The 23,989-nt window shown below is 35.7% G+C and overlaps 1 protein-coding gene across 1 annotated transcript; it reads right to left on the bottom strand.

The window, feature by feature from the left end:
- Positions 1 to 22,404: 22,404 nt before the first annotated feature.
- LOC141660395 (uncharacterized) lies at positions 22,405 to 23,717 on the bottom strand. The gene is made up of 2 exons (XM_074467380.1): positions 23,181 to 23,717; positions 22,405 to 23,085 (listed from the first exon to the last, which is right to left on the bottom strand). Exons 1-2 carry the CDS (start codon positions 23,715 to 23,717, stop codon positions 22,405 to 22,407), a joined length of 1,218 nt encoding a protein of 405 aa, XP_074323481.1.
- Positions 23,718 to 23,989: the final 272 nt, after the last annotated feature.

The following is a 23,989-nucleotide window of genomic DNA, read 5'->3' as shown; positions in this document are numbered from 1 at the left end:
AGTGTGATTCTTGGAATCAAATTGATTCAGTCCACTGAAGGAATAACCTTGACTCAATCTCATTATATAGAGAAATCTATACTTGAGAAATATGGTTATTCACAGTGTAGAATCGCTAGTACACCTTATGATTCGAAAGTTGCCCTTGTCAAGAATACTTCAGGAGTGCCTGTGTCTCAGTTAAGGTATTCTCAGATTATTGGGAGCTTGCAGTATCTTGCTAACTGTACTAGACCAGATATTTCATATTCTGTGTCTAAATTGGCGAGATATACAAGCTGTCCAAACAGAACTCATTGGGATGCTCTTGATAGAGTACTTAGATATCTAAAAGGCACAATGTACCTTAGTTTACACTACAGGAGATTTCCTGGTGTGCTTGAAGGGTACAGTGATGCAAGTTGGATAGCTAAGAAGTCTGGTTCCAATGGAGTGACTGGATACGTGTTCACCTTGGCTGGTGGAGCAATATCCTGGAAGTCAAGCAGACAGACTATTGTTACTCGGTCTACTTTTGAGGCTGAGTTGTGTGCACTTGATGCCACAGGGACGGAGGCTGAATGGTTACACGGACTTATGTCTGCAATACCTGTAGTAAGCAGACCGCTTCCTGCTATTGCTATTCACTGTGATAGTCGAACAACTATCGACAAGATTAGCAGTAAAAAGCATAATGCTAAAACTAAGAGACACATCCAAGTTAGACTCAAGTCTATAAGGGGTTTAGTGACTGATAGGATCATAGCTATAGAGTTCATAGGAACTCAGAATAATATAGCTGATCCTCTTACTAAAGGACTGGAACCTGCAGTGGTCCTTAAGTCAAGGTTGGGGATGGGATTGTCAACCCATCATAATTCATCAACAGTGGGAACCCAATACACATGAGAGGAGATCCCTTGAAGTGTATTCAATGGGTAATAACAAGCTGTAAGGATGAGTTGGTAGTACCTTTGCTACATAGATGATACTATAGTATCTGAATCTATCCCCTGTAAACCTAGAAGGTACTGACACTTCCAGAAAAGCAAGAGTGTTAAAACTCTGAATGTGATCAAGTCATTTGACGAGATAGAGGCAGTATATCTCTGGAGATGCCCAGCTAAGCGAATGTAATTGTGTGGTCGCAATTAGAGGATAGGGTTAATCCTTGAAGCATTCGACGAACAGGATCGAGACATGACCATTAATGTCTCAAAGCCGTAGATTGGCACCATAACCTTTGACTTGTCGTCGTCTATGGAATATGGTTATACTAAACGGATTAAGATTCAAGGTGAAACATTCCATCTGAGTCCGATAGCCATTGAAGTAGAGGAATTAGGAGGGTTCAAACCCGGAAGGGTACCGACTCTGAAAAACAAGTCATGATGGGAAATTGATCACATTTCTGTATGGATTTGTGGGGGATTGTTAGAAAATTAGGATTTTAGAGCTTAATTTAAATATGTTCTTGATGTTAATCCTAAAATATAATGATTGGAAATTGTTCAATGATATTTGAACTTAAATTTTCATGTATGGTTTTAAGAATTTTCTTAATGAAATCCATATGAAATGAGAGATGAAAGTAGCTTGGAAAAGCTTGGAAAATTTGAGAATGTTTGTCCCACATTGAAATAAATAAAGGGGGTTGTGTGCTTTATATGGTATTACCCACATGAGTAGTATACAACTACTAAGGTGTGTGATGGTCCATTGTGTTGTTGTGTGCTTCACGCGCACACACACACGCGCGCCCCGCCACGCACCGCACCGGACCGGACCGGACCGGACCGGACCGGGTCGGGTCGGGTCGAAGGGCGATTTGGGCGAATGTCTCGGCGTCTCGCGTACGCGAGGTGACCTGGGCGAGATTTTATTTATTTGAGAATTATTTTAATTCGAATTTATTTATCGGTGATTGAATTATTGGGCTGGGTTCTGAAATAGGCTAAGTAGTCTAAATATATTGAACCTGCAAATAATCTGATCTGTAACAAGTTCTGATATAAGAATCAGAACTTAAGAACTGATGAATAAAATCAGAACTTAACAAGTTCTGATATCAGAATCAGAACTTAAGTATTGATGAGTCGAATCAGAACTTAACTTAAGTTCTGATAATAATGTGGGTGTTAATGTGAAAAGCTGTTACAAATAATTTAAATTCAAAAGCTGTTCAGTTTTGATTTTTTCATTTATGAATTCAAAATCTGATCAGTTTTGATTTTTTCATTAATGGAGCAGTTTAATTCAGACATTAAGTGTGTGGACAGTTTCATTTTTCCTCTCCTATAAATAGAGGCTAAACTGAATGAATACAACACACTACATTCTCATCTCTTCTCTTCAACCTCTCTGCATTTCTCTCCCATAAGTCCTGAAGTGCTGATATTTTCCGGCGACTGAGGTGCTGGTCGAAGTGGAGGTTTTGTTGCTGCTGTTAACATAAACTCCGAGCTGTTTTATCCTGGTGGAGATATTGCGCACATCCCAAACGCAGCAGGTAGGGGGCAATAATCTCTTCAAGAGCAGCCAGGACTTCGAGCAAGGCCTGGTGACTCAGCTGTAATCATTTTCTTGGCGTTTTGTATCTGTAAACCTTTATTTCAGTCACTGTTGAAAGCTATGGTTTCGGGTACATCTTTCTTTCTCTCTACGTTATTTCAGTTACTGATTTTGTTTACCTGCATGTTTTGTTTTGTTAACTGTGGTCTTGGCCTAAACTTGTTAAATTCTTTATACACTTGCCTCTATGTTGCTTTACTTGTTAGTGAGTTTCTCAACAGAAGCATCCATTTATATGTGTGAAATGGTGGGCAGGCATCTGACAGGAAACTAGCAAACCCAATGAGGGAAATAAAGGTATAAAAGGTTGTTCTAAACATCTCTGTTGTTGAGAGTGATGATAGACTCACTGTAGCCTCTAAGGTCCTGGAACAACTCTATGGACAAACCCATGTTTTCTCTTAAAGTCATTTCATATTTTAATTTTATTTACTCTTTATATAATATAGTTGACGAACGTGAAAGATAATTAAATTTTTACATGCTGCTAATTAGTTATAGTTTTTTATTTATTTTTCAAGTGCGTATGGATATCTTTTTTCTATATAATGAGGATGCCTTTGAAAAAATTGCTTAAACAAAAGATGTATTTGAAAAAAGCTACATTGGAAGTAGTAGATGTGTACTTTTATGTGTGTAAAGTGTGCTTTTAATGAATTTATCTTAAGGTTTTTGTATTTTAGAAAAATATTAATATCATGACTATGCATGCACCAATGACATCGAAGGGAGGTGCACTAAGAGAAGGAGAAGCATAGAGCTTTTGAAGAAACTAAGAAATAAGTTATTGTTAAGCAAGCTCCCATAGAAGCACCAAAGGCCGAAAAAATTTGCACCAAATTAAGCCTTTAGAATTATTTATATGAAATTATAATTAGCATTTACCGCGTAAATTTTTTTACAAGATTCTTTTTATTTTTCATTCTTTATTTTTTATGTAATTTATTTTAGTAAATTGTAAATTAGAAAATTTTAAATGTAATTTCTGATTTTATATAATTTGGTAAAGGTATATTAAATTTGAAATATAGTAGAAATTGTTGGAATATGATTTAAACGTTGCAACTAAATGTTACAAATAATGTTACAAAAGGTCACAAAAATGTTACAAGAGAGTCTTAAACTATTACAGTTAGTAACAAATGTACCTTAAAAATGTTACAAATATGTGTTGCAATAACCTATTATAACACCTTATTTGTGTTACTATAACTTCTAAAAGTGTTACAACAAAGTTTCTATTGCACTACTAATTAAGTGTTGCAATAAGCACATAATTTATTTCTATAGGGTTCTATTGCAACGGCAGTAAACGCAACGCTGGTTTTTGGTAAATGTGTTACATTAGACTATATTGTAACACTTTTGGGACCTAACATTACAATTTCTTAGCATTGCAATAGGTCATATTTAGTTTAGTGTTTAAATAATTTTAATAGGATTTCAACATCGAATGATTCAAGAATAATAATGAGCCCTAAATACAAGGAGCCTCAATACTCAAAAGATACAATGATTGACAGAAGAATACAATAAGGTTTATTCTTCCATGTGCATATAATTTCACATTTTGACAATATAGAGAATATTCTTCAGAAACAATAATGGATGGATACAAATATCATATGGACAATTTTTATAAGATTCCCAAATTGGACAAATATTTTTTCTCTTGAACAATAAAAGGAAAATCCCAAATAATTTCACTGATAAAAGTCAACCAATAAGGTCTCATCAATAATGTCAATCTGAAAAAGGAATTCTACTTCATGATATATAATAAATGAAGCAGTTTGTTGTTCAATTATTCATGATTTTGAACGAATCTTTGTTATATGGACGAAATAATAAAATATTCAAGCGACACCAAGTTTGACAAAACCAGATAAAAGTTCTAGTTGAGTGGGCGACCTGATTAGTCTCAATAGATTATCCTTTGGATATTTCATCATTATACATTACTGCTTATAAAATTCGTGAAAATAAATTGATTGGAAGTTGGACTAGTGAAGCAATAACTAGTCCATTTCAAGAAATATCAAGAACTAGCTAAACCAATCAGCTAGTTTCAACTAGTTCAAAACATAACAGCTAGCTAGGAAAGTTAACTAGCTTTTCATAAAAATGTTAAAATTCTAACTAGTTAGAATAACTAACTAGTCATTCATAAGAACATATATAACTAGCCAATTTCAAACTACTAGCACAAAATCCCGACATCATAGCCAAAGAAAGAAAATCAATGTTTTGGCTATTCGGATATCAAATTAAAAGAAGAATAAATAAGTTTGAGATGAACAAGTGATTAAAAACTTGGAATAAAAGTTCTGGTTATCGAAACAATCGATAACTATACATCAAATATTTTTCATTGGTGAAACGGTCCACATAAAGGTGTCTCCGTCTATATAATTTATCAATTTCCTTAGTAAAATTTAATTCGGAATATCAATATCAATTTGATATCCATTCTGCGATTTCCACGTCCGATGTGCAAATCTCATCTTGAAGGAAAGAAGTTACGAGGAATCTCTGAATAATAAACCATCTATATTTAAAAAAATAATTAGATCCTTACTAGCTCGACTGAGGAATTCAGGTATGAGATAAGGAATTGATTATCAAGTAATTGTCGAAGAATATTTGTCAAATAATTAAGGGAGTATAAATTGAACGTTCTTTGAATAATTGCAAGAATTAAAAGCACAAACCTAGAAGGCTAGAAGAAATGATTGTTCCCCGGCCCTCTGGTCATCCTGGAGCACGAACAAAGTGCTCTGATAAGCAATGATAACTTAATTCTGCGTATTCAAACCTTTGAGGTAATGCGAGGAGTAGGAAAATGAATCAAATGAATATATAAGTTATTTGTGATATCCCACTCTTTAAGTAGAAAGCTAGAAGGCTTACCCAATATAACTTAATCAAGGTAACATGGTCCATTAGGGGTGAGCAGAAAACCACACAAACCGTAAAAACCGCCCGCACCGCACCAATCCGCACCGCAAAACGCGATTTTTAATTTTCGTGGTGTGGTTTGAATTTTTAATAAACCGCGCGGTGCGGTGCGGGTTGTGGTTTTAAATTTCTGAAATGTGGTTCAAACCACACCGCACCACAATATTTAATATTTTATAAATATATGTTGCCCAGTAAAGTAATTGTTTAAGGGGGGTTGGATACAATTTCTAAAAAATCGATGTATTATGAAAGTAAAGTATGAATAGATGAATCAAATAACAGTTTATATTGATCTTTAATAAACTGTTACAAAAATCTGTCAAGAACAATATTCTTAAGAGTTTGTAGGTTACACGAATACTCGAGTTCTGCTCAAAACATATTGTGATAACATATTCTTTGTTTATATACTACACAACTACAAATCAGTCCTCTATCAATTATAAGATATGTTATAATATAATTCTAACACTTTACATATCTAAATCAACTACGATCCTATAAATCAGCACCTTCTGATTTATCTTGCAGTCTCGACTTATCATCCAAGTCATTCTCAACAGATAGCCTGATCAATGGATAAATGCTTTAGCTTCAACGGATAATCATTTATATATATCAACGGATGACTAAAGATCTTCAACGGATGATATCGAAGCTTTCAACGGATAATCATATCACAACAGTTGATCATTCCTGATTGTTAGACAGATCTTGATCTTCGACTTAACCAATTCTCAACAATCTCTCCCAATTTATGCTTTGCAGAATAAGCATGAATTCTAATAAAATTGTCTAGTGCCAAAAAGCATATAGACAAAATAAGTAGTGTAAAGCTTACTTTGTTTCAGTCTTTGATCTTCATATTTCTTAATAAATTCTGCAATATCTCTGAACAAAAGCTTTAACTCTGTCATCAATCTTTTTCAATAGAATATCTTCTAACTTGATCTTCAAATTCTTCTCATACTCTGTTTTGTCAGATAATTGATAGATAGCAGCTCTCAAATTTCTGATTTGAGCTCTTTCTGTCATCATGTCTTCCAGTGAAACATAGCAAGTTTTTCTTCCATCAGGATTTATAGTTATATGTCTCTGAGTAAGAACATTTTCAATGACAGATTCACCTTCTTCATGTAGACTTCTTTCCCTCTAAAATTTATGTAACATATGATCCAAAATAATATAGATCATCATCCAATATCCTTCTTCTGATATTGGCAAGAATCATGTTTGACCATAACCTAGAAGTTTCATCTTCAACTATTAGCAAATAGTGAATGTACTTAAATTCTGTTGTAGACATGATCATCAGTTCATCAAGTGAAAGAACTTGAACTTGATCATTTTGTAGTAAGAGTAGGATCTTCTGTTTAGATTCAGAACCATCATGTTTGTTAAGAATAATATTCACAGCTTCAAGTCTATCCAGATGATCAATAATTATTTTCTGATCAGGATTATCAGCAAGTGTGAAATTCAACAACTTTAAGTTGACAAGTTTACTTTCATGATGCCTATTCCAACTCTTGTGAATGGTTCAATCAACTTAAGATTCTTAGTTTGTACTAACCAAGACTTCTTATCTCCCATAGTATTAGAACCAAGTAAACCATCCATCCTTATTCCTCCAGGAGTAAAACTCAATTTATCATTACAATTAAGATCATCAATTTTTCTCCATTTATATTTATTCTTGATCTTTGGAAATACTTTCGTTCTCATTTTTGCTCTTTTCTGCAACATCTTCATATTTGTACTCCTTCATCTATTCCTCTCGGATCTTTTAAGCATATTCTTGTTTTCTTGATTTTTAATATCTGACAAAACCCGACCCGACCTGATCCGACCCATTAAAAGCCTAGATTTATGTTGATTTTTAATAAAAATTTATTAGACCATTAAAAAAATTATGTCTTACCTAAATTTATTTTGTAATTGAATATAATTTCGAATAAAATTCCTAAATTTCTAATTAACTCTATAGAGAATTATAGTTGCACATCTTTTACTTATTCGTGAACACCTTTTGTTAATATTAAGATCAAATTATCAAGATTTAAATTTAAAATACTAAACTATTCTAAGATATAATATGAATAATCCGTTCTAAATTAAAATCAAGTGTGTGTATGTACAAATAAAAGTCTAAATTTACAAATACAATAAAAATAGATTACGAAAATCATATATTATTCCTAAGAAAAGTTAAAAAATTTAATATAAAAATTATTTAAAAAATTCCAGCAAACCTAAACGAACCTAGTTATTTTAAACAAAATCCGGCCGCCTCGGTCCTATTTAAAAAAAATCCAGGCCAACCAGATTTCAAAAAACTCAAATTTTACAAAGACCGGCCCGAATCTGGTCGGATCCGGTACATCTCTAATGATGGGTATTGTACCCAGCAAAGAATCATTGTTGTGGGTGGCTGGCCTAAGAATCTGCGGCTGTGGACCGAGGAATCCAGTCCTATTTTGCCCACCTTTGTCGTTCATTTTCCCAGTCTACCCACGTTTTAGTTCAAGTTCCCGGACTACCCATGTTTTTGGTTTTCTCTCTTTATTCTCTTTCCTGTATTGCACAATCTTCTTTTTATCACTTTTATTATTTTATTTAATAAGCTAATTTTAACTCATTTTTTATTTAAAAATTAACTAATTTAAAATTTTACTAAAATAAAATTAAAATTAAATTAAAACATGATATATTAGAATAAATGTGTGCATACATATTTAAAAACTACATTACATAAATATTTAAAAAAATACATCACACAAACATTAAAATAAATACATTACAAGAAAAATAAAATACATAACAAAACAAATTAAAATATAAATAATTAATATATATCAAATACTAATGACGATATTCAGGGCATCGTGAACTGCGTCTTGTATGCCCTTATTGTTCGCATTTTCCACACACTATCATCTTTCGAGGGTTGTCCATTTCAGTACGAATATGTGAGCTTTGACACCTCTGTCCACGCTTGTTAGGAATACATGTGCATTAGTTTGATGATATGTTTAACAAAACACTTAAGTAGAAATCTAGTGTTTGTAGCCTCAACGGATAAGACCAATTTGGCTATCCGTTGATGGTGTAGCTTTACTTAGAAATAAGTCTAGTGTTGTAGCACATTTCAGTCTCTGAATTTGAGATATAATTCTTAAATGTTGAGGGAAATTATAAGTCATGTTGACTACTGAAGGATATGCAGATAGGAAGGTCAATTGTAAATATTTCATGCCTTGTAATTTTGTATAAATGAAATGGTGTCAACGGATAACTTAAAGACCTTCAACGGATGAGAAACAAAGCTTCAACGGATGTCTCTAAAGCTTCAACGGATAACATCCTTCAACGGATGAGTGCATCAACGGATAGAGCTTCAACTACTAACACATCAACGGATAAAGCCATCAACGGATGAAGGCTTCAACGGATGTTCTGTTAAATAGCAGTTGACAAGTGGTAGTTGTACCTACAAACAGAGGCACATGGGTTGACAGAGACAACTGAGATGTGGTAACCTATTTCAGGAACATCAGAAAAAGCAGCCATTCTACTCTAGCATAAAGAGGCAATAGTCAACAATGCACTGGAGTAAAATGGAGAAGAAACAAGTGGAGAACTTATTTTATTATTGTACTTTTTATCTTTGTCTTCACTTGTAAACTTGGTGTTATATAAACCAAGTAGCAGCTAGTAATTAGATAGAATTTTTCCAGAGCTGTTTAGAAAAATCTTGAGAAAAATTATCTAGTTTGTACTAGGATGCAGCTGTGATCAACTTCTTGAATCACAGATTTTTTGAAATACCGTCTCTGGTGGAACAACAAATCCACCAGAAAAGTTTTTAAGGTCTGTTGTGTTCTGTACTTTTGTGCTTGAATATATATCTGTCTGTATTAGCTTAAAGCAATTCACACACTTGTTTATCTTAAACACACAGCCTTTGAAACTGCTCAAAACTTGAAAAAGTTTTGAGATTTACATTCAACCCCCCTTCTGTAAATCTCATTGTTAGTTCACTAGGAATAACAATTGGTATCAGAGCAGGCTCTTGACATACAAAGAGTTTAAAGTTCTTGGAAACTAACAAAGATGAGTAAGAAGGATATTGGAGTAAAAATCCCAGTTCTTGACAAAGACAGTTATCACCATTGGAAGGTGAAAATGCACCTTCATCTACTCTCCCAAGATGAAGGTTATGTAAACTGCATTGAGAATGGTCCTCACATTCCCCACAAAGCCACAGTTGCTACAGCCACAATTGTTGTTGGTCAATCCATTCCAAAACCTAGAGCAGAATGGACAATGGAAGACACAGAAGAAGTCCACAAGGATAAGAAGGCTATGAACATTTTGTTTAATGGTCTTGACAAGGATATGTTTGATAATGTGATAAATTGCACAACTGCCAAAGAGGTTTGGGACACAGTTCAGCTACTGTGTGAAGGTACAGAACAAGTAAAAGAAAACAAAATGCAGCTTCTCATTCAACAGTATGAGTATTTTCATTTTGAAGAAAATGAATCTTTAAATGACACATTCAATAGATTCCAAAAGCTGTTGAATGGACTGAAGCTGTATGGTAGAGTGTACCAGGTGAAGGATTCAAATCTTAAATTTTTAAGATCCTTGCCAAAGGAATGGAAACCCATGACTGTCTCCTTGAGAAACTCTCAAGATTATAAGGACTTCACTCTTGAAAGATTATATGGAATCTTGAAGACTTATGAACTAGAGCTGGAACAGGATGAGGTATTGGAGAAGGGAAGAAAGAAAGGAGGTTCAGTTGCCTTGGTAGCTAAAAATGAGAAAGAATGCAGACAAGAAACTGTGAGATCAACATTAAACTCCAAAAATGGCACAAGCAAATCAGAATCAAGCAAGGGTAAGGAGCAAGTTGCTGAGAATGAAGACAACTCCAGTCAAGATGACTCTGATGGTATTGATGAGCATCTTGCATTTCTGTCCAGAAGATTTGCAAAGATGAAATTTAAGAAAAACACTAGAGCCACTAAACCTCATAAGAACATGGTGGACAAATCCAAGTTCAAGTGTTTCAATTGTGGTATAAGTGGACACTTTGCAAGTGAGTGCAGAAAGCCAACTACTGAAAAGAAGAAATTTGACCAAGTAGATTACAAAAAGAAATATTTTGATCTGCTCAAGCAAAAGGAGAAGGCTTTCATTACTCAAGAAAAAGATTGGGCAGCTGATGGAGAAGAAGAGGATGAAGATGTGGAATATGTCAACTTGGCTCTCATGGCTGATTCTGAGGAAAATGAAGTTAGTTCATCAAGCAACCAGATAATCACTACTGATTTAACACAGCTTACTAAAGAAGAGTGCAATGATGCTTTTAATGTCATGTCTACTGAATTGTATCACTTGCGTGTGTCTCTTAAATCTCTTGCTAAAGAAAATAGTAGGATTAAAGAGAACAATCTGTTCTTAAGTAATAGAAATGCTGTGTTAGAAGATAAGTTGATTGACCTAGAGAAAACTAAGCTACATTGTATATCTGTTGAAAATGAACTAGCTGAATCTGTTAAGAAAGTAGAAATACTTTCTAATCAATTAGAGAGAGAGCAAGAGGTGATTAAAGCCTGGAAGACATCTAGGGATGTTAGTGCTCAAATTATCAAGGTCCAAGGAATTGAATCATTTTTGTGAAACTGCCTGGGATAAAAACAAAAAGAAAATGGAATTAATTGATGGGCTGTCAATGGATGTGGAATCAACGGATGATGAAAATTATCCGTTGAAGGAAGAAAAGGAGCATCCGTTGAAGGTTCCTCAATTAAAACAGGCAGATGTTTCTAACAGTGAAAACTAAAGAAACTCAACAAAAAGTTTGGTTCAACTTCCAAGAACTTTGTCAAAGAAGAAGCAAGCACATCCAAAGATTTCAGTAAGGTGAATATAGGACACATGACCTTAGAACAGTTAAAGAATAGGCTCAAAGTGGTTGAGGATAAAAAGGAAACTAAAAGGAAATCTAATAGAAATGGGAAGGTAGGGGTTAACAAACATAACAATTACACACCTGATAAGTATGCTCCTAGAAAAAGCTGTGTGCATTATAATAGTGTTAATCATCTATCTGCTAATTGCAAATCTATTAAGAAAACTCCCATACCTGTACCCTCTTCCATGCCTAATATGTCTGCATCACCTCTGCATGTTATGCCTGTTATGTCTCAACAGAATCCTTATGCACATTTTGCAAACATGCCATATTTTAACAATCCTTATCTTGCTGCATTTAGTATGCCTCAAATGCCATACAATATGCCTATGTGGAATAACATGTTTGCACAATCCATGCCTTATCAAATTCCAAATGTGCTAAATGATTCTGTGACTAACCCTACATCTCAACCAACTACATCTAAGATCAAGGTTGACTCAAAGTTACCTAAGTCTAAAGATGCAGGAGGAATGAAGTCTAGGAGAAAGGCTAACATGAATGGACCCAAGGAAACTTGGGTACCAAAATCAACTTGATTGATTTTATGGTGTGCAGGGAAACAGAAGAAATCTATGGTACTTGGACAGTGGCTGTTCAAGACACATGACAGGAGATTTCTCCCTGCTCACAGAGTTTAAGGAGAGAGCTGGCCCTAGCATAACATTTGGAGATGACAGCAAAGGGTTTACTATGGGATATGGCTTGATTTCAACAAGGAATGTCATCATTGATGAAGTTGCATTAGTTGATGGTCTCAAGCACAACTTACTGAGCATCAGTCAACTATGTGATAGAGGGAATACAATTTCCTTCAATTCTGAAGCCTGTGTTATCACCAGTAAGAAAGACAACAAAGTGGTTCTAACTGGAGTTAGAAAAGGAAATGTGTACTTAGCTGACTTCAACTCTACTGATGCAGAATCTATTACTTGTCTCTTCAGCAAAGCAAGTCCAGTTGAAAGTTGGCTATGGCACAAGAAGCTATCTCATTTGAATTTCAAGACAATGAATGATCTAGTAAAAAAGGACTTAGTTAGAGGAATTCCTCTTGTTGAATTCTCAAGGGATGGTTTGTGTGATGCTTGTCAGAAAGGCAAACAAAGGAAAGTATCATTCAAAAAGAAGCTTGAAACAACAATTGATGAACCATTACAGCTGCTACATATGGATTTGTTTGGACCAGTCAATGTATTGTCAATTGCAAGAAAAAAATATTGCTTAGTGATTGTAGATGATTTCTCAAAGTTTTCATGGGTCTATTTTCTTGGATCAAAGGATGAAGCAAGTGAAATCATTATCAATCAAATCAGGCAAGTCAATAATCATCCTGACTTGAAGGTTAGGAATATCAGGAGTGACAATGGAACTGAGTTCAAGAATTTGACAATGAGGCTGTTCTGTGAAGAAAATGGAATCATGCATGAGTTCTCAGCTCCAAGAACACCTCAGCAAAATGGGGTAGTTGAAAGAAAAAATAGATCTTTAATTGAGGCTGCTAGAACAATGCTTGAAGAATCAAAGTTACCAACATATTTCTGGGCTGAAGCTGTTAATTGTGCCTGCTACACTCAGAATATTTCTTTGATCAATCAAGCTAAAGGCATGACTCCTTATCAGTTGTTCAAGAGAAGAAAACCAACTCTAAACTTTCTTCATGTCTTTGGATGTAAATGCTTTATACTGAGAAATCAATCTGACCATAAAGGGAAGTTTGATGCAAAGGCTGATGAAGGGATATTTGTTGGTTACTCAGCTGGAAAATCTTATAGGGTCTACAATCTAAGAACCAACATTGTTATGGAATCTGTGCATGTTGTGTTTGATGATAAAAAGATTGATGGACTAACAGATGAGGGACACCATGAGAGACTCAAATTTGACAACATTGAGATATATTGTGATGATAGTGAAGAGGAGACTGATGGAGATGACACTTCAAAAGGGATTCAAAACATGCCCTTGGATAATGCACAAAATTCTGCATCCGTTGATAGAGGCAATGCAGTATCCGTTGAAAGATATAATGCATCATCTGTTGAAGTACAAAATGAAGCATCCGTTGATCATAGTTCATCAACGGATAATCGATTTACATCATCAGTTGATAGAACTCCAAGTTCCCTGCAAAGGACCAACAACTCAGGGGGAGTTTCAACTAATCAACACTCTGTCTCACATCATGACAATACTGAGGCCACCTCATCTAGAGTATATCTTCCACCTCAAAGGAAATGGACCAAGAATCATCCTTTTGAACTGATCATTGGTGATGCATCATCTAAAGTGCAAACAAGAAAAGCTACTCAAGATGAATGTCTGTATAGTAGTTTTCTATCTCAGGAGGAACCTAAGAAAGTGGAAGAAGCTTTATTGGATCCAGATTGGATATTAGCTATGCAGGAAGAGCTGAACCAATTTGAGAGAAACAAAGTTTGGAAGCTGGTACCCAAACCAAAGAACAAGAGTCCTATTGACACAAAATGGGTATTCAGAAACAAGATGGATGAAAATGGCATTGTCATAAGGAATAAAGCCAGATTGGTTGCTAAAGGCTATTCTCAACAAGAGGGAATAGATTTTGATGAGACATATGCTCCTGTTGCAAGACTTGAAGCCATCAGAATTTTTCTAGCCTATGCAGCCCATGCCAATTTCAAAGTCTATCAAATGGATGTCAAGAGTGCATTTCTAAATGGGAAATTGGAGGAAGAAGTTTATGTAAGTCAACCTCAAAGGTTTGAAGATCCAAATTTTCCAGACTATGTGTATTATCTGTTGAAAGCACTCTATGGACTGAAGCAAGCACCTAGAGCCTGGTATGAAACCTTATCAAAATTCCTTTTGGAGAATCACTTTACTAGAGGTACTGTTGATAAAACTCTCTTGTTTAGGAATGTTAATGGCTCTAGTATACTTGTTCAAATTTATGTAGATGACATAATATTTGGATCTACAGATGATAAGCTTTGTAAAAAGTTTGCTAAGCTAATGCAAAGTAATTATGAAATGAGCATGATGGGAGAACTAACCTATTTTCTTGGTTTACAAGTTAAACAAGTTAGTGATGGAATTTTCATTAGTCAAACTAAATATATTTATGATCTTTTAAAGAAGTTTGACTTAACAGAATGTTCATCTACAAAAACTCCCATGGCCACTGCCACCAAACTTGAATTAAATAAGACTGAAAGGTCTGTGGACATTACAAGTTATAGAGGCATGGTTGGTTTACTTTATATTTAACTACCAGTAGACCAGATATAATGTTTTCTACATGTCTCTGTGCTAGATTTCAAGCTGACCCTAAAGAATCTCACTTAGTAGCTATTAAAAGAATTTTCAGATATCTCAAGGGGACTCCAAATCTAGGAATTTGGTACCCTAGAGAGTCTGGTTTTGATCTAATTGGCTACTCAGATGCAGACTATGCAGGTTGCAAAATAGACAGGAAAAGTACAACAGGCTCTTGCCAATTCCTGGGAAACAAGCTTGTATCATGGTTTAGCAAAAAGCAAAATTCAGTCTCTACTTCTACAGCTGAGGCTGAATACATTGCTGCTGGTAGTTGCTGCTCTCAAGTGTTATGGATGAGGAATCAACTCCTTGATTATGGACTACATGTTGATAGAATTCCTATTTTTTGTGACAACACAAGTGCCATAGCCATAACAGAGAATCATGTGCAGCACTCAAGGACCAAGCACATTGATATCAAGTACCACTTCATTAGGGAACATGTGATGAAAGGTACAGTGGAACTTCATTTTGTTCCAAGTGAACAATAAATTGCAGACATATTTACCAAGCCACTTGATGAATCAACATTCACAAGATTGGTAAGTGAGCTAGGTATGCTTAATTACTCTTAAAATTAATGTCCTCATTGCAATTTGGATTGAAGCCTGAAATGTATTAGCTGCAAGAACAAATTTGATTTTTAACATAGATTATTCCATCAACGGGTATTCCCTATCCGTTGAAAGTCAAAATTGTTCTGTCAACGGATGTTCATTATCCGTTGAAAGTCATATACATTTATGGAATTTTTATCCGTCAACGGATAAAACTGAAGTGCTCTTCAACGGATGACAGTTTACCTTATCCGTTGAAATATCACATCAGTCGATTCAAGTGTTTCACAGCCGTTGATTCTATTGTCTTAACCGTTGATACTCATACATACAGCTGTATGTATTTGTTTTAAAGGTAGTTTTCAGAATACTTACAGTTTATTCTTAAACGGCTGAAATTCACTTACACATATTTATTGTTTAATCTCTTATTTATGTTTTTTTTTATTTGAGAAAGTATATAAGCCCTTCTGATTTTTCATTTTTACTTTACGCTTTCTTGAAATTTCAAAGCTTTTACCATTTTCTCTCTGCAAAACCTTCAAGTTATTCTCTGCAATTTCTACTCACAACAATGGCACCAGTCGTAAAGATTATGTCTCAATCTGGGTTCATCTATGAGAAGAACAATTTCATAGCTTTGGTAGAAAAGAATGAAGCCCACTCAGATTATCACAAAATGATGGACTTCATCAAAAACTGTAAACTTAGCTATGCAATGCTGGAAGCCCCAACGATTTACTGTGAAGTAGTTGAGGAGATTTGGACAACTGCTGAGTTCAACTCCATAGATATGACAATCTCCTTCACTCTCAAAGGTAAAAATCACTGTGTTAACTGTGATGACTTACTAGCATGTTTTAAATTACCTGAGAACAATGCCATGACACCACACACTGATAATGATGTATCCAGCATGTTAGATTCCATAGGTTATTCTCTTAACTCTGCTAGTTTAGGGAGTATTAGAAGAAAAGGCCTTAGGAAAGAATGGAGTTTTCTTGGGGATGCCTTTATCAAGGTTTTCTCTGGGAAAATTAGCAATTTTGATGCCATAACTTCATCTCTAGTTAATATGCTCTATATGCTTGTTTCTGATAGGTATTTTAATTTTAGCAACTATATTATGCTAGAATTGGGTACTAGATTAGGTAACAAAGCTAATAGACCTAATAACATCTATTATGCTAGATTCTTTATGTTATTGGCTAACCATGTTGCTGAAGGTTTGGTCATTACGAATGAGAATAATAAACTCAAGTGCTGGGCACACGAGAAAAGAGTTCTTGCAGATTTATTGAGAATGGATCTCAACAACAGTGTGCCATTGGTATATTTACCAATCATGAATGCACCACAGGTAGGTGAGGTAATTGCTTCTACAACTCCTACTTCTTCCAACCCCTCTATTTCTTTATCTTCTAGTGTGGCCATGGAATCTGTGACAATGCCCCAACAGATTCCTACCAAGGTCACCAAAACTAAACTTTCAAAATCAAAGACAAAGAAAACCACCTCTGTTGTTCCTCAAAAGACAACAGTTGTAACACCTACCATTAACCCTGAGGGGAGTGAACAGGGTGTGAGTGGTGAGGGGAGGGGTGAACATCAAAGAAACCCCCAGGATAAGGAAGGAGAGAAAAGTGCTTCCCAAGCTAGCCAAGCCACAGTTTCTCAAAAAGCTGTGGTGGTTGAAAAGGTTACTAGCATATCCCTAGCTGCATCCTCCCAAAAGGATGTAACTATTGAAAATAGTTCCCAACCAGGAACACACAAACGAGGGAGGGACACTAAAGCCAAACACTCACCAACAAAAGCCTTTATTAGAAGAAAGAAAGCTAGAACCCAATCTTCTACACAGGGTGCACACACTGCACAGATACATCCATCTGTATCTATGCCTTCTCAAACTCAGTTTGATGTGGCTCCAACAAATGTGGAGTCACAGCCCCATTCTCTCACAATTAACACACATCAATCACCACACACTTCTTCACCATCTCTAGATGTGGATATGTTATTCCCATCAATTCCTGATTCTCCCTTTTTACAACTCAGGGAGGAGCTCCACTCAAATACAGGTGATCATCATCTTTTAGATGATTTGTTGGATCACCCGCAAATTCTTTCAGATGTAATTGAAGGATCTGTGTCACCAAAACTCATATCAATCTACACAGATTCAACAGTTATATCACTTTCAATTTCTACTTCTTTTCCTTCTTCAACGGATATCACTCATCCGTTGACAAGTGGTTGTTCTTCAACGGATAAGCTTAACAGCAGTTATCCGTTGATACCATCAGTTTCACCTTCAACGGCTATTCCTCGTCCGTTGATAGTCTCTACATACACAACTGAAACAATTCCAAGTGTAGAAGACTTGATTACTGTACAATCACTTCTAGGACTGAGGGAAGGGAGTGACAATTTGAGTGAGAGGCTGGGTTGCTCCCAGGCAAAAAGAGAGATTGAGAGCTCAAATATGCATGCTATTTCTTCCAGCATGGCAACAGTAAGTGAGAGGAGTACCACCTTAGTAGGTGAAGGTGAGGGAGTGAGTTGTGTGAGCCAGGGGGAGCCCCTGATGCAAGAACATAGAGAAAATGAGAGAAAGGCAGGTACAGCAGATATAAGGATGGATCCAGCCATTGCTAGTGAGTCAATGATTGTGAATGATGCTGAAAAGGAAAGACAATTTCAGCAACATTACAAAGTTGTAATTGATAACATTTCCTTGGATGCTGACACTTTTACTCATCCTGTTTCAGCCTATCAAGTATTGGCTACACAGGGCAATGTGGAGGCAGAAAAGACACTACATCTAGTACATACAACAGCATCTCTTCAAAGGGACAAAACTGCTATTAACAAGATGCCTTCAACAGCTGGTGAGTCATTTGAAGAATTTGGAGTAAATTCTGATGATGATGACTTTGTTTCTTCTGATGGAAGCATGAACTTAGGGGGAGATGAAGGCCCTAGTTCTATTCCAAATCTACCTGAATGGGCCTTCACAAAGGAGTCTACAACAGGGCAATTCAATGTCTCCTTAGTCAAACAAATCAGTACTATCAAATAGGCCATTCAGAAAACTTCTCATGCTGGTACAAAGGCTATCCTTACAGCTCACTTGGACTCACTGCATCTCATGAAGTTGCAGCAAGTAAGACAGAATCTGAGTGTGGATGAACTCAGAAAGGATATTGCTGACTTGAAATCCTACAATTCTGAAAAATTGGATTCAGTCATGCCCTTTGGTACAATGCAGGACATTTTGTTGAGATTGAAAAAGGAATCACATACTGAAAAGAGGCTGGCCAAATTGGAAGACAGAGTTCAAGTTATTGAAGATTCTGTGGCCACCATTCTTCACAACCAACAATCTCAAACAAATCTACTTATGCAGCTGGAAAAAGCACAGGGCTTGACCCCTCTCCTTGATGATAACAAAAAGGGGGAGAGTAAAAGGGAAGGGGAAGGAGAGCCAGCTACAAAAATCCAAATATCTAAAGTGCTAGTTCCTGCCATCACTACTTCTCCAATCATTCAAATCAAAGGAAAGCCTGATGAAATTGATTTAATCCAGCTAGCAGCAGCTGAAATTCAAGTGAAAGAGCAAAGGAGGAGAATTGATGAAAGGATGCAACAGCTGTTTGGCTCAACACAAGATAAATCAATATCTGTGAAATATAGCACAAAGGTTGAACCAATCAATATGGAGCACAAGCCAGAAAGGAGAAATAAGGTTGGAGAGACTTCTTTCAAGAATCTAAAACCTATGGTTCTCAAGCCCAACACCAGATCCAGCAAGGACTCCACAAAGAACCCTCTAGACTTTGCTCAGATGAAAGAAGTGGACTTTCCTCTTCCAAAGCCTGATGAAGACAAAGTTTTGAGTACTAGCATCATAAAACACAAGGAGACCATGGATGAGGCAGTAAGGAGAAACATGGCTATTATCTTTAGAGAGGGAAAGAGCATATATGTGATGCAAGGACATCCCAAATTCTCAATAGCCAAGAGGGAAGAAACCAAAAGGTTAAAGAAAGAAGCTGAAAAACTCAAGGCTGACAAAAGAGCACAAGCAAAGCTTGAACAAAAGCTAAAGTCAAGTCTAGTTGAAAATGAGAAAGGAATTGAAGTCAGGGGTGAAGACAAGATTGCAAACTTAGATGAGGTTTTTGGGAGTATATTTGGTGAAAGCATGGAGGAAAAAGAGAAATGGCAGAAGGGAAACAGAAGAAAGGCCAAGGCACATAGAAGTAGTGAAGGCAACACTGAAGAAACTAAATCTCTACCTTCCATACCTGAACCCTTTGTTGCTGATCCCACTATAAACATCCATGATGAACCAATCATCCCAAAAGAGGAACCTATTGATTGGGACACCATCAATTTGCCTACCTTTTTAACCACTCTTCCACTACCAAAGAAACAGAAAAGAAAATCCAAATCTACACCTCCCCTAAACTCTAAGAAATTCACTCAAAAACACAAACCTAACCCTAAGCCACCCATTTCTAAAGATGATTATGTTCACATCTGTGACATAAAAGAAATTTCAGATATTGAACTCTATCTGGATGAGCTGGAGGATGTAAGGGGAATTGCTGCTTACAGACAGCTACCAGAGAGATTGGTGTTCAGATACAAAGGAGCTGGGGAAAGAACATGGCCTCTCTACAGGATTCTGAATGAAGGCTACTCTACCTTGATCAGAGTCTTTTCAGCCATACAAAAGGATTCTGGCTTTACCAGGACTGCCAAGACTGAAATTCTCAACAAGATTGCCAACATAAGGAAAACTTGGAGGGAGCCCAATGCTTTGCCCAGAACCTTACTCATTCAAGAAAGGGGAACTACAATTCACAAATCACCTCATTGGTTGATGGAATTCAGAGATGATAAAGGAGTCAGAAGATTTTTCAGACTTGAAGACCAACTCAAGATTGCCAGCAATAAAACTCTCAAAGAAATGCAATCTAAGTTGGATATCAGTGATGAAGATGAAGTTGAATTCTTCAGACAACTCCAACTCCAAATTGAGAAAAATGACAAAGGGCTAGGAAAGAAAACCAGGGATCAAAGAAGAAAAAGATGATTTGCTCAGGCTAGAGGAGCACCCTTGGAAACACTGTAAATCTTCAATTACCTTCTAGTACATACACTTTTGCAGCACTTTTAAATTTCTACTTAGTTTCAATTCATATATTTGTTAAGTGTTTTGTTATCATCAAGTTAACCTTGAATTTATGTCTACAATTCTTATAGACATAAATAGGGGGAGATTGTTAGGAATACATGTGCATTAGTTTGATGATATATTTAACAAAACACTTAAGTAGAAATCTAGTGTTTGTAGCCTCAACGGATAAGACCACTTTGGCTATCCGTTGATGGTGTAGCTTTATTTAGAAATAAGTCTAGTGTTGTAGCACATTTCAGTCTCTGAATTTGAGATATAATTCTTAAATGTTGAGGGAAATTATAAGTCATGTTGACTACTGAAGGATATGCAGATATGAAGGTCAATTGTAAATATTTCATGCCTTGTAATTTTGTATAAATGAAATGGTGTCAACGGATAACTTAAAGACCTTCAACGGATGAGAAACAAAGCTTCAACGGATGTCTCTAAAGCTTCAACGGATAACATCCTTCAACGGATGAGTGCATCAACGGATAGAGCTTCAACTGCTAACACATCAACGGATAAAGCCATCAACGGATGAAGGCTTCAACGGATGTTCTGTTAAATAGCAGTTGACAAGTGGTAGTTGTACCTACAAACAGAGGCACATGGGTTGACAGAGACAACTGAGATGTGGTAGCCTATTTCAGGAATATCAGAAAAAGCAGCCGTTCTACTCTAGCATAAAGAGGCAATAGTCAACAATGCACTGGAGTAAAATGGAGAAGAAACAAGTGGAGAACTTATTTTATTATTGTACTTTTTATCTTTGTCTTCACTTGTAAACTTGGTGTTATATAAACCAAGTAGCAGCTAGTAATTAGATAGAATTTTTCCAGAGTTGTTTAGAAAAATCTTGAGAAAAATTATCTAGTTTGTACTAGGATGCAGCTGTGATCAACTTCTTGAATCACAGATTTTATGAAATACCATCTCTGGTGGAACAACAAATCTACCAGAAAAGTTTTTAAGGTCTGTTGTGTTCTGTACTTTTGTGCTTGAATATATATATCTGTCTGTATTAGCTTAAAGCAATTCACACACTTGTTTATCTTAAACACACAGCCTTTGAAACTGCTCAAAACTTGAAAAAGTTTTGAGATTTACATTCAACCCCCCTTCTGTAAATCTCATTGTTAGTTCACTAGGAATAACAACGCTTATATTTTTCTTCTTTGTGGCTTCATCAGCAATAAGAACCCCGTACATCTCGCAATTATTTGCTAGTGAAAATGTCCAATATGCCTGATTAGAGATTGGGTTAAATTCGTACTTCCACATTTCATAAAGCGTTGATAGATTATGATATGGTTCAATGTAGTGCTTCCAATCTAGGTTGCAAGTCAAACAACCTGCCACAATATGTGAACATGGAAAATGATATCGGCTCCATTTTCCACAGGAGCAAAAACCTCTATAGAGATCCACATTATGTTTGTTACCACCTTTCCAAGATCCATTTTTGGTTCTGTACTGTGCAGTAATGATTTCAAAGACACCCTTTGTTCATTGTAGGGAATAACCCTATGTGCAGATGCTTTTTTCTCGACAGTTTCAAATAACTCCCTTGATTTTTTGCAATAAATTTGACCATTTTGAAGATCATCTAGAGTTTGGGTTATTCTCTGGGCAACTAACTTCACAGATCGATAATATATGTACTCCACCATTGCTGTGACTGGTAGAAATCGAGCAGAACGTAAAAGACCATTAAAACTCTCAATCATGTTTGTTGTTACTTGGCCATAACGATAACCTCCATCATGAGACATAGTCCACATTTCTAGTGGAATCTTTCGCAACCATCTTTCTGCATCGGGATTAAGCTCCCTAATTTGCACCATTGCTGTCTCAAATTTTCATAACTGAGATGTATTACCAACCGCCCAACACAACATCTTCAAATGTGAGCCTGGAAAAGTTGAACAGAAATTGCTACGTACATGCAACAAACAAAATCGATGCATGCCCCACTCACCAACAAATTCACTTTCCATCCTTTTCATGACCTCGATGATTCCAGGATGTCTGTCAGAAATTATGCACACACCTTTTCTATTTTGACATACATATATTCGAAAGTGGTACAGAAACCAAGACCAATTAACAGTTGATTCTTCATGAACTAAGCCATATGCAATAGGATACTGTTGATTATTTGAATCAGATCCCATTGCAACTAATAGCTTCCCATTATATTTTCCTTTTAAAAAGGTACCGTCAATGCTGATAACAAGTCGGGCATGCTGCCATCCGTCAATCATTGGCTTAAATACCCACCAAACACGTTTGCACACAGATGTGTTGGGCTTTGTAACATCAGCTTCAACATCAATTAAAGCAACTGTGCCTGGATTAAAATGCATTACAGCACTAAGAAATGTAGGAAGTTTATTATAGGAAGTCATCCAATCACCATAAACATATGATATTGCCTTTTGTTTTCCAATCCACGCCTTCTTATAAGTAACATTGTAGTTGTACATGGATGTTATTTGACTCATGATGTTATTTACTTTCAAATATGGACTCTCTGTAACCTGATTGATATAAACATAGAGAAAGAATTAATAATGTAATATAAAGTTAGCACAACTATATAATGAAAAAATTAGTATACTTGTTGTTTAATTACGTTCGCAATCATCCTAGATGTGAGTTGCTTGTGATCTCGTTGAAGTGTCCTCAAAATATAGTTATGTTCAGCGGGTAGTTTAGTGATTACAAAAAAACCAGATTGCTTTAATTTCATAACTCGCATTCTCCATGAACAATCTTCCACAACACATTTTGCCTCATACCGTGTTGTATCACTCTTTATAACATGATAATCCCTAGAATTTTTAATGTGATTTGCTTTAACAGCACTTATTGCAGTTTGCTTATCTGCAAAATTTTGACCTTCAAATAAATCGTTATCAAGTGGATTAACGTTTGAACAATTACCTGATGAGACGTTAATTTCTTCAGTTGTAAAACATGGGGCAGTTGGAATATGTTCATTATCATTATCGGCACTGTGATCTGAATCATCTTGCTCGTCATTGTCTATTTTATCGCCTTCAGATACATCCATTTCCGACTCATGTTGATAGTCTTGATCATCATCAGCACCACTTAAATTATATATAGCATTTGATCTTGCTATTTCATTGAGAAGAAAAGAATTCATCTATAAAAAGAAAAATATTAGTGATAAGCACATGAAATTCATAACAATAAAATTGTGAAAAAACTAACCTTATGAGTTTGTTTGATTTTGCAAACACGGTGGAAGTTATTTATAGAATGAATTCATATAAGTAATAATAATTTGAAGTGACTACACACTGAAAAGCTGAAAATAATTTATTTAAAAAGATGACATTGATGTCACACTGAAAAGTTTGAAAAACAACACACCGATAACTTTGAGTTAACAACTCACTGGAAAAGTTGGATTTG

The sequence above is a fragment of the Apium graveolens genome, chromosome 5 (assembly GCF_009905375.1).
Source record: "Apium graveolens cultivar Ventura chromosome 5, ASM990537v1, whole genome shotgun sequence".
In the NCBI taxonomy this organism is placed as follows: domain Eukaryota; kingdom Viridiplantae; phylum Streptophyta; class Magnoliopsida; order Apiales; family Apiaceae; genus Apium; species Apium graveolens.
The sequence above is the reverse complement of the archived record's forward strand: the minus strand, read 5'-3'. Positions and strand labels throughout refer to the sequence as shown.